The sequence below is a fragment of the Anomaloglossus baeobatrachus genome, chromosome 6 (assembly GCF_048569485.1).
Source record: "Anomaloglossus baeobatrachus isolate aAnoBae1 chromosome 6, aAnoBae1.hap1, whole genome shotgun sequence".
NCBI classification, from domain to species: Eukaryota; Metazoa; Chordata; class Amphibia; order Anura; family Aromobatidae; genus Anomaloglossus; species Anomaloglossus baeobatrachus.
In genome coordinates, this window is record NC_134358.1 from 452,894,172 (window position 1) to 452,908,928 (window position 14,757).

Below are 14,757 nucleotides of genomic sequence, written 5' to 3' on the forward strand. Positions count from 1 at the left end.
TAAGTAAACAAAATTCCCTTCTTTTATATGATCTATATCTTGCTGTAACGTAATTGTTGAATAAAAATCTTTTATATTTTTGCAAGATATTAGTTTACGTCTATTATTATTTAATTGGACTATGATTCCCATCTTTCCTTTTGTTCAAAGCTATGACTGTATATTGGGTTTAGTCCCTTAATAAGAAGCAATGGTCCTATATTCTGTCCTTTTCTGTTCTATTTAGGAATAATTCACATGCTGCAGATTTTTTCCGCAGGGAAATCCGCATTGGGAGGAAGCAGATTAGCTTCTCCAAGACGCCTTTGATCAACTCTTATTTTTAATACAGGGAAAAGATTGCGCACATTGAAATCCAACATACCAATCCTTCTTTTCCCTGACATCGGCTATTGTGATAGAATGGGGTTCACCAGACTAACTGCCAAGTTTTGTTCATTTTTACTTAGTTTTAATTGTTTGTCACCTATACTCCTCGTAAGCCAACATTTTATATTACGCTAGTCCTTAACTCAAGGAAGAAATGTCTATAGAAGAGCAAGGAGCGGCACAGATAGTAAACAGGGCTGTTCTGTAACTGCTGCCTCGTAAGACGATCAAGAGATATAACGCTTGTGACGTTTCTGTTTGACTTCAGGCCAAGAATGTGATCTTTGTACCCAGTGAAAAAGAGAAAGCTGACAAACGTTTCCATCTTCAGTACAACATTGTCGACGATCGCTACACGAGAGTTTCAAATAACAGTGAAGTGATCAGTGGCTGGGAAAATGGAGTTTGGGTGACAGAGTCTATAAGTCGAAAAGTGGAGAATGACTGGAAAATGGTAAATCTAAATGACACACGTGATTAATCGAAACCAACACTAATATACAAAATTAGATAAGTGGACAGTGCAGTAAAATTATATTATTCTTGTGTTACATTTGATGAAAATTAGATTGTTTCTTTAAAAAGTCTTCAATACAACAATTACTGTTTTTCAGTACATTGTATGGTAATATCAATAGTGTTATTCAAAACTACAGATCATCACACAGAAAAACAAGCCCTCGTATTAGCAAGTCTATGGAGAAATAAAAAATAACTCCCAGGAGAAAGGGGGGGAATTAAAATGCAAAGAAAATGTAGCGAAGGCGTGAAGGGGTTAAAATAATTGAGACCAAAGCAGGGAATGTAATAAAATTACAATATAACTCAACTGCTTAAAGACCCACCACTCCAGTACCAATGCTCTACTGATGGTATCGGACGTCTTTGGTGCGGTCTTGCAGTGATGACTGTGCCCACATGACCGCTGCAGCCAGTCTTTGGCCTCTGTTAGAGTGGGGATCATGCTGTTGTCACCACTGAGACATGTTCTCACTGAATGACAGATCATATAGACCAGTGGCATCACCATAGTGGCAGCACTAAAGGGGTGGGAATTCATCAGGTCAGTTCAGTATATATTATTGTATCCCATTCCCTGCTTTGACACATCACCTCCAAATTGAAACCAGCATGAGTGATGTAGTCTGCCTTTTCTCATGTTTAGCTTAGACATGGCTTGTTGAATGTGGCTGCCTGCTATCTCCTCTAACTTCCCCAAAAACATGCACTCATGATTCGGCCGAGCGTGCATGTTTGTTTCAATGCAGAGATGGAGTCAAGCATTTCCAAAGATCCCTGACAGCCACTTTTCTCCTGGTAATAAAAACATATGATCATTGTTCTCCCAACAAAGGACAGTTAGGAGGTTCCATCCACAATAGATGCCAGCAGGACCTGCATACATTATTTTTTATAGGGATCTCTAAATTGACTATAAATATTAGGTCAATGTCAGATAAAATATCAGTATTTCATCTAGAATGACATCTGCCATTATTAGATCCAAAAACTCAGTATTTCCAGGCTACGGATCTCATCCCTGGATTTAATAACTGTACCTCTGTTTTCCAGGTATACTTGGCACGCACAGAAGGCGCATCCTCTGCTAAAATTGTCTGGAAGTTTGAAAGTGCGTCAGTGGGATTGAGCATTGAAAGTATAAGTGTCCGCACCAGCAGCCAGACGTTCCACACTGGAAGCATAACCTGGCAGTTGCGTTCTCTAGACACCCAAGTGGAAGTTCATGCTGGTAAAGTTGTGTTTATTATGAAAATTACCTAAAAGATTAGAAAGACAATAAAAGGATTGGAAGAAGATACCCCAGTGCTCCGTGTCAGTCCTGAGGGTGCCAAAGAAATTCTGAGGGCTAGACTCCCACCAGCATATAACAATGCACCTATGGGTTTTTCAGGGATATAAAAACTTAAAAGGGGTTTTCCAGTTTCAAAAAACTTTTTCTCTGTTACCTTGCTGCAGCTTGTTTAAAATATAAGAAAAAAACTGTCATTTTCTCACATTCCCCAGGTCCAGAGCTGAAACTCTCTCAAGTAGATGTAGAAACTTGGCACTGCGCATAGATAGCGGTGGACACCACGTCATACCCAGTACGCCGCTTGCCACACTACTATACTTTCTGAGGACCCTCTGCATGCGCACTAATGAAGGTCTTTTGATTAAACAGTCTGTTCTTGTGCTGCTCCTACATGTTTTTCACAATAAAAACCACTATTCACGTTGATCTTGAGTGCCAACTTCTACTTGTACTTGATGTATAGATAAAGTCTGGCTCAAACCACCATAGGCTAGGTGCTTGTAGGGTAAACAAATCAATATCAAATAGCAAATACCCAAGCACTCAAAGGAAGGGAGGAGAAATTATTTTTCATGCAAGTGTTTTATTTGACAAACTGCAAAAATGTTAAAACCCAACAGTAGCAACACCAACGTTTCGGTTGTGACACCTTTATCAAGGTTGTTGCTTAATGTAGGGAAGCTATAATACACGGGTCTCCGTGGACAACCGTCAGTGAAGTCAAGTAGAGAGCATCACATTTTGCAGAATCAAGCGTCAGAGTGATGTGGGTAAGCTGGGTGAGAGCAGGAGTGTGAGGAAAAGGACGCCTGTTGAGGAATGACCAAGATGAGCTGTAACAGCGGTGGTAAGTGCAGCGGCAAATAAAACACTTGCATGAAAAACAATTTCTCCTCCCTTCCTTTGAATGCTTGAGTGCTATTTTATACTTGTACTTGAGACGGTTTTGGACTCTACTTGTGCAGCACCCCAGAGGTGCCGTGTGTATCAAGTCACAGAGCTGAAACTCTATCCTTGTTTGTCTGTTGCTGGCTGTACCAGTGACGTCAATCTGTGAGCTCAGCGGCTCATTGCATCAACTTGGCAGAACCGGTGAGCTCTGTTATTGGCTGCAGCGATTTGACTGCTGACAATAATAGAAATTGGAAGCATTGCTCCTGGGGAGGGTGATTGATGCACAGTCTGTTACTTTAAAAGAAATTGCTGCAGAACAAGAAAACCTAATAAAATAGCATACAATCAAGACTTTCCCCACTCCCCTCCAACATTCCCTTCCCACCCAGAATTGTGCTTTAAAAAAAAACATGAAGTCACTTACTGTTTACTAATGTTGAGTGTTTCTGTTGCTTTCCTGTGGTTCCCAAATGGCTGCTTCTAAGCAGGTGCAAGGAGGCCTCTTATGAGCCCGCTTGGCAAGAATGCACAGAAAACAGCCTTTCTAGGCTTATAATATTAATGATCATTCTTAGGACAGGTCATCCTTATCCGATCGGTGGGGTTAGACAGCCAGCACCCCATCGTTTATTTTGCATTTCTGAGACTGTATGGATGTACACCGTGTACAGTCAGGACACCGCGGCTCCTGTCACTGTGCTGTACTCGTTATCTAATAATGCAGTTCAGCTCCTGTTTACAGATGGTCGTTTCCAGAACTCTAATTAACTACTTAGTGGGGGTGGCAAACACCCACCAATCTCATATTGATGATCTTCATCATTAATCATTTACTGGGTCCAGAGGTATATTACGGGTTTTTCACATCACTTTTGGAATATCTAATCCTGCATGTACATTAAAGGACTTTTGTTAAAATATATACGTACGTGAGCGCTGTCCACCTGATCGTGATGTGGCTGGTGATCTGCTGACTGAGGATCTTTACATTGCAAGAGTTCTCCCTCCCAGCAGCTACCACTAGGATATATAGGATAAGCTACCCCATACTTCATGTACTTTTCATACTTGAAAGCCCAGTTTACAGATTAACCACCATTATAATTCCAAAGCTTGATCTGGCACCTCTTCTTCGTGAAGCTGAGAAAATCCCTAAAAATGCCTTGCACACATTATGCCTAAACTGTTAATTTCAGTGAGACCAGCTAACCATCTAATGAGCTTCCCAAATTTCCCCTGACAGATGATGGTGGGGATAAGGATCAGGCAGTTTGGAACCAAGCACCCAATTATTTTGGTTTCTATGTAGATAAGGAGCTACCGGGTAGGTGTGGCAATGACTTACTGTCAGGCTACCACCAGGGGTAGTTGGAGCCCTGCAGGAAAAGACACTACACAGAGCTGAATCAGCATGGAGGTGGACACAAAGTGTGTGCTGGAGCACTTCCCTGCAGAGTCAGCCAGAATATAGAGGCCACGAGGCGTGCGGGGAAATCATCAGGCAGGCCAGGTCATACACAGTACAGTGAGAAAGAAGACTGGAGGAGCGAGCAAAAGCGAGGTCAAGGTCAGGCCAAGGTCAGTACCAGAGGAAGCAACCGAGTGGGGAGGTAGGAGAAGGGGGAACGACTGGGGCTGTTGTAGGAAGGAAGGAGGTGGGACGGAACACAGACAGAGCACATGGGAAGGACGGATCAGCAAACACTTACAGGGACCAGCAATCACAGGCAAAGCAGTGCTAAGCTTATAGCCGGCGCTGGTTACCCAGAGATGACAGAATTTAAAGCATCCAAGCTCCGGAAGTGAGGCCTGAGACAAGGATCCGCCCCCTAGCCATGTGGACGGGGAGGTGGAACCATGACACTTACTCCATATATCACCAAGCAAAGAATTTACGTGTGTAGATGAGTTGGGGGGGGGAATCTATCACCTGTACAAGCATTCGCCAGACCGCTACTTTACATGCCCCTTAGATGATTGAGGCTTGCCCCCCACTTGCACTGCCTTAAATTGTGTAAAGTTCAGTTTTTGCCTTTCACATCATTCTTTTCTACGTAAACCATATTCAATAAGCTGGTTTTGTCTTCACAGATGCAGCCCTGCATTCTTATTCACAGTTTAATAATGCCTCAGACATTGTACTGGAAGCCAACCTGTGCGGTGGAGAAGGAGATACCGCGTGGCAGCATACACAATTGTTTAGAGAGAGCCTCAGTGCCACTGAACAGTCTTTGGAAATTATCATCACTTTTAAAGAAGGATCATAGTCTAGTTTTTTTATTTTTAATTTTTTTTTAATATTTTAATGGCTTATTTGGTGTTGAGATTTTATTTTGGGATGCAGCCGTACGATGGAGAGATTATAGTTTTTACATGGACAGTCTGACGCTATCTTTACGGTTGTTCAGCTTTCCCCTGCCGAGGTGCACATACAAGGACACTTGATGCTGATGAAGCTGGCGACGTCTGGATCGGAGTTTTTAGAATGTGACTGTTTTAAAGGTTTTATTATGTTTTTGAACAATCCAACTGAACAATGTGATGTCTCTAAAAAGGATTCTGGAAGCCATATCTTTAGCTTGATAGTTAAAGTATAAGGCATTGATAGATGTGGCATTTTACATTCACTTTTAACTAGAGATTTTTTTTTCATTATCAAAAGTGCCTAACGGAACAAATCCTCGTTGTCCAAAACAGCCAATTACAGCTCAGCTTTCAAATTCTTAACCTCTTCTCAGTGTGGACAGTTTGTTCTCTTTTTCTCTTTCTCCTTCCAAAACCCTTAACATTTATAATTTTTCCATAGGCATAATAGGGCCTGCTTCTTGCAGGAGGAGTTGTAGCTTTTAAATACACAATTAATTTCACCATATATTACACTGAAAAAAATGTGATAAAAAAATTCTGGGTGATACGGTTTAAAAAGCCCACAATTCTGCCATTGTTCTTTGGGTTTTGTTTTTACAGCATTCATTGTGTTGTAATAAAAGGACAGGTAACATGATTTTTTTATTACCTTAATGGGTCTAAAAATTTTAAACTTTATAAAAAAAAAATTTATAATCTTTATAGCTTCATGGGGGAGGGTGTATGTTGCTGCCACTAGGAAGCTAACGCTATGCAAAAAAAAGCTCTTCAGTAGAAGTATACACCCACCAACTGGCACAAAGCTAGATTAGTTTTAGCTTAGTGTCAGTAGGAAGCAGAGTTTTAGCTTAGTGTCAGTAGGAGGTAGACACGGGGCTGCACTCAGCCTTTCTACCTTAATTTTGCGGTGTTTTATTAATGATTTTCCTTTTCTTTCCGATTCCGTGTGTTTGATTTGGGAAACAGTGTAATTATTCACTCTGTCATCACACATTGACACTGAGCGTCTACCAAATCACAAATCCACGGGGGCTCATGTCGCTTCCCGAGGCAAATCGGACTCCCTGTGTCTCCTCTCCAACATGGCAGATCACATAAGAGATCCAAGACGTGAGTACGTACCAGCTCATCTCCCAAGTCTCTATCACCATTAAGTTCCTCCAGGGTGCTTTTTTCTCTGTCCCCCTCTCCCAACTCACCTGTGACTTTGAACTGTGTTCGGTCAGATTCCAACATGGTGGATAGTGTGATCCTTGCAATGAATAAAACTATTCACATGAAAGATGGGGTACCTTTGGAGTACACCGTATCCTTTAAAAAGATAAAGTGTCCTCCGTGAGTATTCCCCAACCACGAGCAATTAAACAGTATTTATTTTATTTTTTTTTCAAAGGAAAAAGAGCATCCAGTAAAACGTTTTCTAGGAAGAAAGTGCATAGAGGTTTTGTATCCCTTTCCTTATGACCTTTGCCAGAAATAAATAGAGAGTCTCCAACGGTGGACCCTCCAGTCTCCCATCTATCTACCAATACTAATCTACCACTTTCACATGGGGCCTTCCTCAAGGACACCCCTGACAGGCACATAGAGTCTCTGGCTAAATCAGCCTTCGAGGCTGTGGGTTCGGTCTTTCACTTCTACATGGGTCTCCAAGACCATTTCAACCTTGGCCAAAATCTCTGATGTGACATCCTTTTTGTTGCACTTTCTTCTGAGTTAGTGGAATTAGCAGACCAAATTGCACATGCAGAGAAGTACCTCTTGTTTGATTCTCTGGATGCAGCTACCTGTTCTCTTGCCACCAGCAACATAATCGCTATTCGTAGAGCCTTGTGGCTGAAGGCATGGAGCATGAATTCAGCCTCCAAAATCCCTCACCAGCATGCCCTTTCAGGGATCAAGACTCTTCAGTACAAGATTAGATAAGGTTATCTCTAACACCACTGGAGGGCAGAGCACTTTTCTTCCACAACTGAAACTCAGGTGCCCCCATCTGAAAAGACGCACTCAAGTCCGTTCGTTTTGTCAATTTCCAACAGGGAACTCCAATCACCGAGACGGGTCTCCAGCCCATCAGAAAAGGAAGAGACCCTCTTTCATGCTGGGACTTTCCTGGCAATGTCTGAGCCAATAGAGCCAACCCTCAAGATCAAGGTCCAACAAATATTCCTCCATATGAAGGGGTGTACCCTTCTGGGACCCCTATCCTTCCGGGATGAGTGGTTTTCAGTTTTCAATTCCTGAGTTTGAGACGTAACCTCAGCTACAAAATAGAATTTTTCACCATCCATCACTCTCGTTTCTTTGAGTCTCGCCCACCAAAGAACCCTTCAATTATCCCTGTCTTATTCAAGGTTATCAATTCCCTGTAGTCAGGCGTCATCATATTCATTCCCCCTCAAGAACGGTTCACAGGTTTTTATTCAAACCAGTTTGTGGTCCCAAAGAAGGATGGCTCTGTTAGCCCCATTCTGGATCTCAAGTTGTTGAACAGACGTGTCCGACGGCATCACTTCAGGATAGAGTCCCTTTGGTCCGTTATAGCCTTCATGGAACCTGAGGAGTTACTCTGTTCTGTAAACATATAGGATGCCTACCTCCCCATTCCCATTTCTCTGCCTCACCAGAGATTTCTCCGCTTCACAGCACAGGGCTTCCATTACCAGTTCACAGCACTTCCCTTCAATCTTACCACAGCGCCTAAGGTTTTCATGACAATAATGGTGGCCGTCATGGCTATTCATTGGACCAGAGTAATTTTGGTTATACCCTATCTGGACGACATTTTAATCAAGGCCCCTTCTCGTTCAGAATGCCTCAAGAGCCGTCAAATTACTCTGGATACTCTTCACTCATCAACAAGTCAGAGTCCTCTCTGATCCTGTGCATAACCTTCCTAGGTATGCTATTCAACACATATGCAAGCGTTTTTCCACCTGAAAAAAAGCATTCAGCTCTATTATTTGGGATTTGGTCTCTGAAACGTCCTTCTCCTTCCTCACTCCGTTTTTGCATGAGCGTCCTGTTCAACCTGGAAGATTGTTACACCGGACGCCAGTCACCTGAGTTGGAGAGTAGTTTTTCAGTATCTCATGGTCCACGGTTGATGGAACGATCAGGATACTGCTCTACTCCTCAACATTCTGAAACTCAGGGCTATCTTTCTGGCTCTCTTTCGCTGTCAATATCTTCTCTTCAGACAGATTCCACAGATTCATGTACAAACTGGCAATGCCACAGCCATGGCATACACCAACCACCAGGGCGGCACGCAAAGTTGGGCAGTCATAAGTATCTCGTCTTCTGTCCTGGACAGAGCAGAAGGTTCTGACGATATCAGCAATACACATTCCAGGATTGGACAATTAGCGGCTGATATTCTCAGCCGCGAGAGCATCACCGCAGGCAAAGTAGTCCCTGAATCCGACAGTCTTAGACCAGATCTCTCAAATGGGGTACCCACAACATTGATCTAATGGTGTCCAGGCTCAGCAACAAGGTTCTTCTCTAGGTCCAGATGTTGAGTTTCCCTTGCAATAGGTTCCGATGTTCAAGGGACTCCCTGATCACAGTTCTTTCTTCCTTATCTCTTTCCTCCATTACGCCTGATTCGAAGCTGATCAAGAAGATCAAATCAGGAGAAGTGCCCGTCATTTTAGTGGCTCCAGATTGACCCAGAAGACCTTCATACGCAGAGTTTATCAACCTTCTCGCTGACCAACCGTGGAAACTTCCAGATCTTCAACATTTCCTCAGAGGGCCCTCTCTTTCACTAGAATTCTCAGTCACTCAATTTAATGGCATGCCTGTTGAGGCCGTGGTAATAAGGTTTGCAGGCTTCTCTGAACAGGTCATCCAGTCTATGAACAAGGCAAGGAAGCCTTCGTATCGCATTTACCATCGTACTTGGAAAGCTTTCTCCCATTGGTGCAAGGCCAATTGAACCATCCCTCTCTTTTTTTGCTTCCTGCAATCAGACCTCAAAGCTGGCTTGACTTTTTAGTGATCTCAAGGGTCAAGTTTCAGCCCTATCTGTTCTCTTTCAGCAACATCTGGAGTCTCACTCTCAGGTCAAGATCTTTTTTCAGGGAGTTGCACATTCAGTTTCCTCTTACCAACCTTGGGTAGAGCCTTGGGACCTCAACCTCATTCTGGACGCTATGCTGCAGAAAGTCTCTATCAATTCTCTCCTAGGTTTCCTTGTAGCGATCAGCAACTCAGACGACTGTCCAAACTTGTGGCTTTCTTGTAGTTCTCCTAACCTGATCTTCCACAATGCCAAGGTGGTTCTGCGTCCCGTTCCATTCTTTCTTACCAAGGTAGTTTCCTTTTTCACCCTAACGAAGACATTGTACTACCTTTGTTTTGTCTGTCTCCCTCTCATCTGGAGAGGTCATTAAACAAGCTGGACCTCATAAGAGCACTAAGTCTCTACCTTTTCAGGACAGTGTCATTCAGACTTGCAAATTCTCTGTTGGTCATTGCACAGGCCTTCCTGCCTCCATGGCCACCATTGCTCAATGAATCCGATCTGCCAATCTGGAAGCCTATTGGGTAAAGGACACAATGTGCCCTCTCGGGGTCAGGGCTCACGCCATTTGTTCAGTGGGGGCCTCCTGGACCATCCATCACTAGGCCTCCATCTCTCAGCTTTGCAAGGCTGCTACTTGGCTTTCAATTCGTACATTGTAAAGTTCCACAGGGTTCACACCTGCCTTTCCTCGGATGCAAGCTGCAATGGCCTAAGCACATACCTGAGGGTTCTTGTCCTCTGCCCACCCTTGGGAATGCTTTGGGATGTCACGTGGTTTCCTGTGTCTCCCAATGAAGAGATAAAGTAAAGGAGATTTGGGGTTTTCATTCTTGGAACCTTCATATGGAGACACAGAACCCACCCTTGTGTATAGTTGATGGTTTTCAATTATGTTGTTTTCTTTCTACTATATTCTTACTTTACTGTTTGCTTCTACTGCTTTCTCACTATTTTAGCTTTTTGCCAATTGCTGCGCGTACACAGCTAGGGAGAAGCTAGCTTTGTGGGAGCATAGTGTCAGCGTCTTAGTGGCAGCAGCATACACCCATAGTTTCTTGTGTCCCCCAATGAAGGTTCAAAAAAAAGAAGAGATTTTATGGCGAGTGCCCAAAATCTGATTAGTTTGTGTCGCCATTTTCTGAGACCCATAACTTTTTTTTTTTTTTTTACATCAAGGTCCAAAGTTGGGCTTGATTTTGGCATGACAAAGTCTGTAGTACCTTCCGGTGTACTAAAGACTTTTTTTACTTATTTTTATTGCATTTGGCGGTAACTTTAGCAATCAAAAAATGTCTATTTTGGATTTGACTTTTTTTTATTGTTTTTTTTAATGAACAAGTTAAATATTTTTATATTTTGATTAGACTTTTACGGACATGACCATGTCAACCATTTATCTTTTTTTAACTAGGAAAAGGTGTTAAACTTTAATATTTTTAAAAAACTTTTCTTTACTTTCCGTTCTAATCAACCTTAGGACACTTGAACCTGTAATTGCTTGTAATTTACAGCGAAATGTTAGGCCCCTTGCGCACGCTGCAGTTTTTGGTGCAGTTTTGTGGTGACTAAACTGCATGTTTTTCCTTCCCCAGCAAAATCTGAGATTTCAGATTTTTTTTTTTTTTTTGCGCTGCAGTTTTATGGTGACCACAAAACTGCAGCATGTCAATTCTCTTTGCCTTTATCATCCATTCGTGTTAAAAAACGCATGGTCAAAAAAACATATTAACAACGCATGCATTTTTTGATGAGTTTTTTGCCACAAGATGCGTTTTTGTGGCCACAGGGTGCAGTTTTGTGGTGAACACAAAACTGCAGCGTGCGGACACACCCTTACAGTATTAAAGGGAACCAATCACCAGGATTTTCGTATATAAGCTAAAGCCAGTGCTATACTGGCACTATCAGGCTGATTCTCTACATACGGTACCTTATTTTTCAGACTATAAGACGTAACCTTGTTTTAGAGGAGGAAAAAAAATTAAAGTAAAAAAATGTGGTCATGACACACTGTATGGAGGGGTGGGTCTGCTGCTGACACTGTTATGGAGGTAATATCCCAAAATTCTGTACGCATATCCCCTATTCTGAGTTCCTTCCAGGTATATATGGCCCCCATTGTGGAATATGTATGTTCCCCATCCTTATATGTGTGATCCTCCACCGTGTGTGTGTGTGTGTCTATATATGATCCAACCCCATCCAGATGTACAGTAATGCCTTTATATACTATATTTATTGCCTTAATTTTACAGATGTGTGATGCTCACCTAGCTTTCAGTTTGGCCTGCCTCCACTAGAAACAAAGTCTCCCGTAGCTAACAATGACCTGTAGTGATCTAATGAAGAGGTGGGGCACTGTGCTGCTCTGGCCCTCCCCTCTTCATTACATCACTGCAGGTCCTGTTGAGTTACGGGAAACTTTGTTTGTTTCTAGTGCAGAGGCAGGACTAAAGCAGTGTGAGCACTCAGCACAGAGACTGCGGGCTGTGCTGTGATGGTATGCCGTGCTTTGGCCCTGACACTGCAGTGATCTGCACTTCCTCCGGGCCAGACATGACTGCAGCGGCACCCTGCTCCTGGAGCCTCCTTCTTAAACAGCCGCTGCAGGAAGCCTGCGGCTGGAGAACCCTCGTGTGTCCACTATTTAAATTAAACAAGTATTGATTTGCTGCTCCTCACACCCGCTTCTAGTCACTGACTGAAGCAGTGAGCAGCTAATGAATATTCCTTTACTTTAAACAGCGGGCATACGTGGTTTCTCTAGCCGCCGGCTTCCTGCCGCTGCGACCCTCCCTGCCTCCTGTGATGCCACTCCACAGCCGCTGCCTCCACACAGCTCCCTAACCCGCAGATACATGACATTCGGACTTTAAGACGCACCCCACGCTTTCTTCCCAAATTTGGAGGAAAAAAGTGTGTCTTATAGTCCGAAAAATACGGTACCTGTAGTGGTGAGCTCCGATGTTTAGGTTTTGAAATCCAAAAAAGTAAAGTTAAAAAAATGAGCAGCTGGTTGAGTGGCAGTTGCAATAGAGCAGATAATATATTCATAGTTATCCCCTCCCCATGTTAGAATTAGTATAAGTATTATACAAACGACTCACTTTGTCTGTTGCAGAAGCTGTGTGGGGTCATATTATCTGCTCCAGTGCAACTGCCACTCAACTAGCTGCTCATTATTTCCTTAACCTAAACATCCGAGCTGACCACTACAGGTATGTAGAGAATCATCCTGATAGTGCCAGTATAGCACTGGCTTTAGGTTATATACGAAAATCCTGGTGATTGGTTCCCTTTTAAGTATTTTGGGAAATTGATGTTGCCGTATGAGGCCCAGCCACGGAGTACGCAAGGTGTTGTGAAGAGGTTAAACTGCTGTGAAAATAAAAGCTGTGATTGATTGCTGGGCAAATATTTAGACACTTCTGATAAAACTGCAGTATTGCTGCTAAAGTAAACATTGTAGTGAATGTGAGTTTATAAAATCCTATTCTCACTATTCAGCCAAACACTTCAGTTTCTTAGGTTTTTCCAGGATAGTAGACACGTGTACAATAGTTAATTCCTTTTATAATACTTCCACATAATGTTGTTCCTTTTTTAAGCCTCCTGGTAATATATGAATAAATTAACACCTCCCAATTCACAAAGGGAATTGTAGCAGCCATATCTCAGTTTTTGCAATGGTACCAGGAGGAATAAGGCCAAGTGCACACACTGAGTATTTGTGGAGGGTTTTTTTTACATCCATTATTTGTAAACAAAAAAAAAAAAACAGGAGTGGAACAATCAGAGGAAAAGTATAATAGAAACACATCACCACTTCTGTACTTTTCACCCACTCCTGGTGTTGGTTTACAAATACGGACCTAAAAATAAACCTCACCAAATGCTCATGTGCACAAGGCCTTACAGAGGAGCAACCAAACGTTAAGTTAAATATTTTTTCCTAAGTTATTTTATGGGGAATGCAAGCAGAGAGAGCGGACAGATCCTTTGTGGTGATGTTTCTCCCTATTGAGCAATACCACTTGCAATTATGCATACCTATTACCAAGAACAACTTTACAGCTGTATTTTAGATGCAGTAATTGTGTTTCTTTCTGCAGTTGTGTGCACATATTGTAAATAGCTGGTCTTTTTTTCAGAAACAGGAAAAAAAATGCAACATCTGTCCAAGCCCTAGTACTACCATATCATTCAGGAGTGGCACCTGTCGAGCAGTTCTGCTAATATCACAGTATATGGGCAGCTAGTGTGCCACCTGGATGTCCCCTCTGGTCTTGGCTATATGGGCTTGTTGGAACTTGTAGTCCTGTTGCTACTTAATACACCTATTTTCCCAATTGTTATTTGCCTAAAATCAGATTTGAGATTTCTTTTTTTTTATTGTATTTCTGTGTTAAGCAAGAAGGATGATTGACCATGGAATAATGAAGGCCTGGTGCAATAAAGCTTTATATATATTCGCAGTTTTTAGTGTCGCAAACACTTAAGTTCCCATGATTGAAGCGGTATTTCCCAATTACTTATAGCCCACAGAAGCCCCTAATTCGGTTGGGGAAGGCCGACTACAGCATTACGACAACCGAGTCCATACACAAATTGTCATGTCTTGCATATTTAAATAAATCACTTTTATTTCTAAAGGTTTTGCACCGTCACTATTTCTGTCTCCCTGTACATGTGTTTCATGTGTTTGTATTAAGGCCACTTTACACACAGAGATAAATCTTTGGCAGATCTGTGGTTGCAGTGAAATCATGGACATATTGTTCCATTTGTACACGGCCAAAAAAACAGGCACTGATTGTCCACAATTTCACTGCAACCACAGATCTGCCAAAGATTTATCTCTGTGTGTAAAGTGGCCTTTAGGTGTTTTGTTATAAAAAGAGATTAAACTTCCCCCTCAAAAAATAAAAACCTTTAATACAACCTGTCAGGCAATTCATACTGCCCAAACCACGGGCAGCCTGAATCTCACCCTGGCTGCACAATTACATTTAGGTGTATCATTCTTTAAATGCTCTAGTGTTTCAAATAAAATATTTTTTGAAGGTGAGGCCGCTGCAGATGGTTGATAGCTAGTGTTGAGCGAGTAGTTGACTATTCGCACTCGCTATGCTGTTAGTGAGTACTGTCCACTACTCGCATATTCGTTACGAGTAGTGGGAGCAATGTAAGTCAATGGGAAATACTCGGTAAGTAGAGAGTAATCCGAAAGCCGTACTTTTCGTGAGAGTAGCGAATAGTACAGCTTTCGGGTTACTCGCTA

The 14,757-nt window shown here is 42.4% G+C and overlaps 1 protein-coding gene across 2 annotated transcripts in view; it reads left to right on the top strand.

The window, feature by feature from the left end:
* Positions 1 to 5,803, top strand: part of NGLY1 (N-glycanase 1) — a 58,577-nt gene extending 52,774 nt beyond the window's left edge. Inside the window, exons 10-12 of one of the 2 annotated variants that reach the window (XM_075315270.1) lie at positions 638 to 823; positions 1,942 to 2,119; positions 5,168 to 5,803. In XM_075315270.1, the coding sequence (XP_075171385.1) occupies positions 638 to 823; positions 1,942 to 2,119; positions 5,168 to 5,343 (540 nt within the window). In that variant the 3' untranslated portion in view covers positions 5,344 to 5,803. Of the gene's footprint in view, positions 1 to 637; positions 824 to 1,941; positions 2,120 to 2,394; positions 2,531 to 5,167 lie in introns of those variants that run through there. The other variant, XM_075315271.1, reaches the window with a different exon arrangement.
* The last annotated feature ends 8,954 nt before the right edge of the window (positions 5,804 to 14,757 follow it).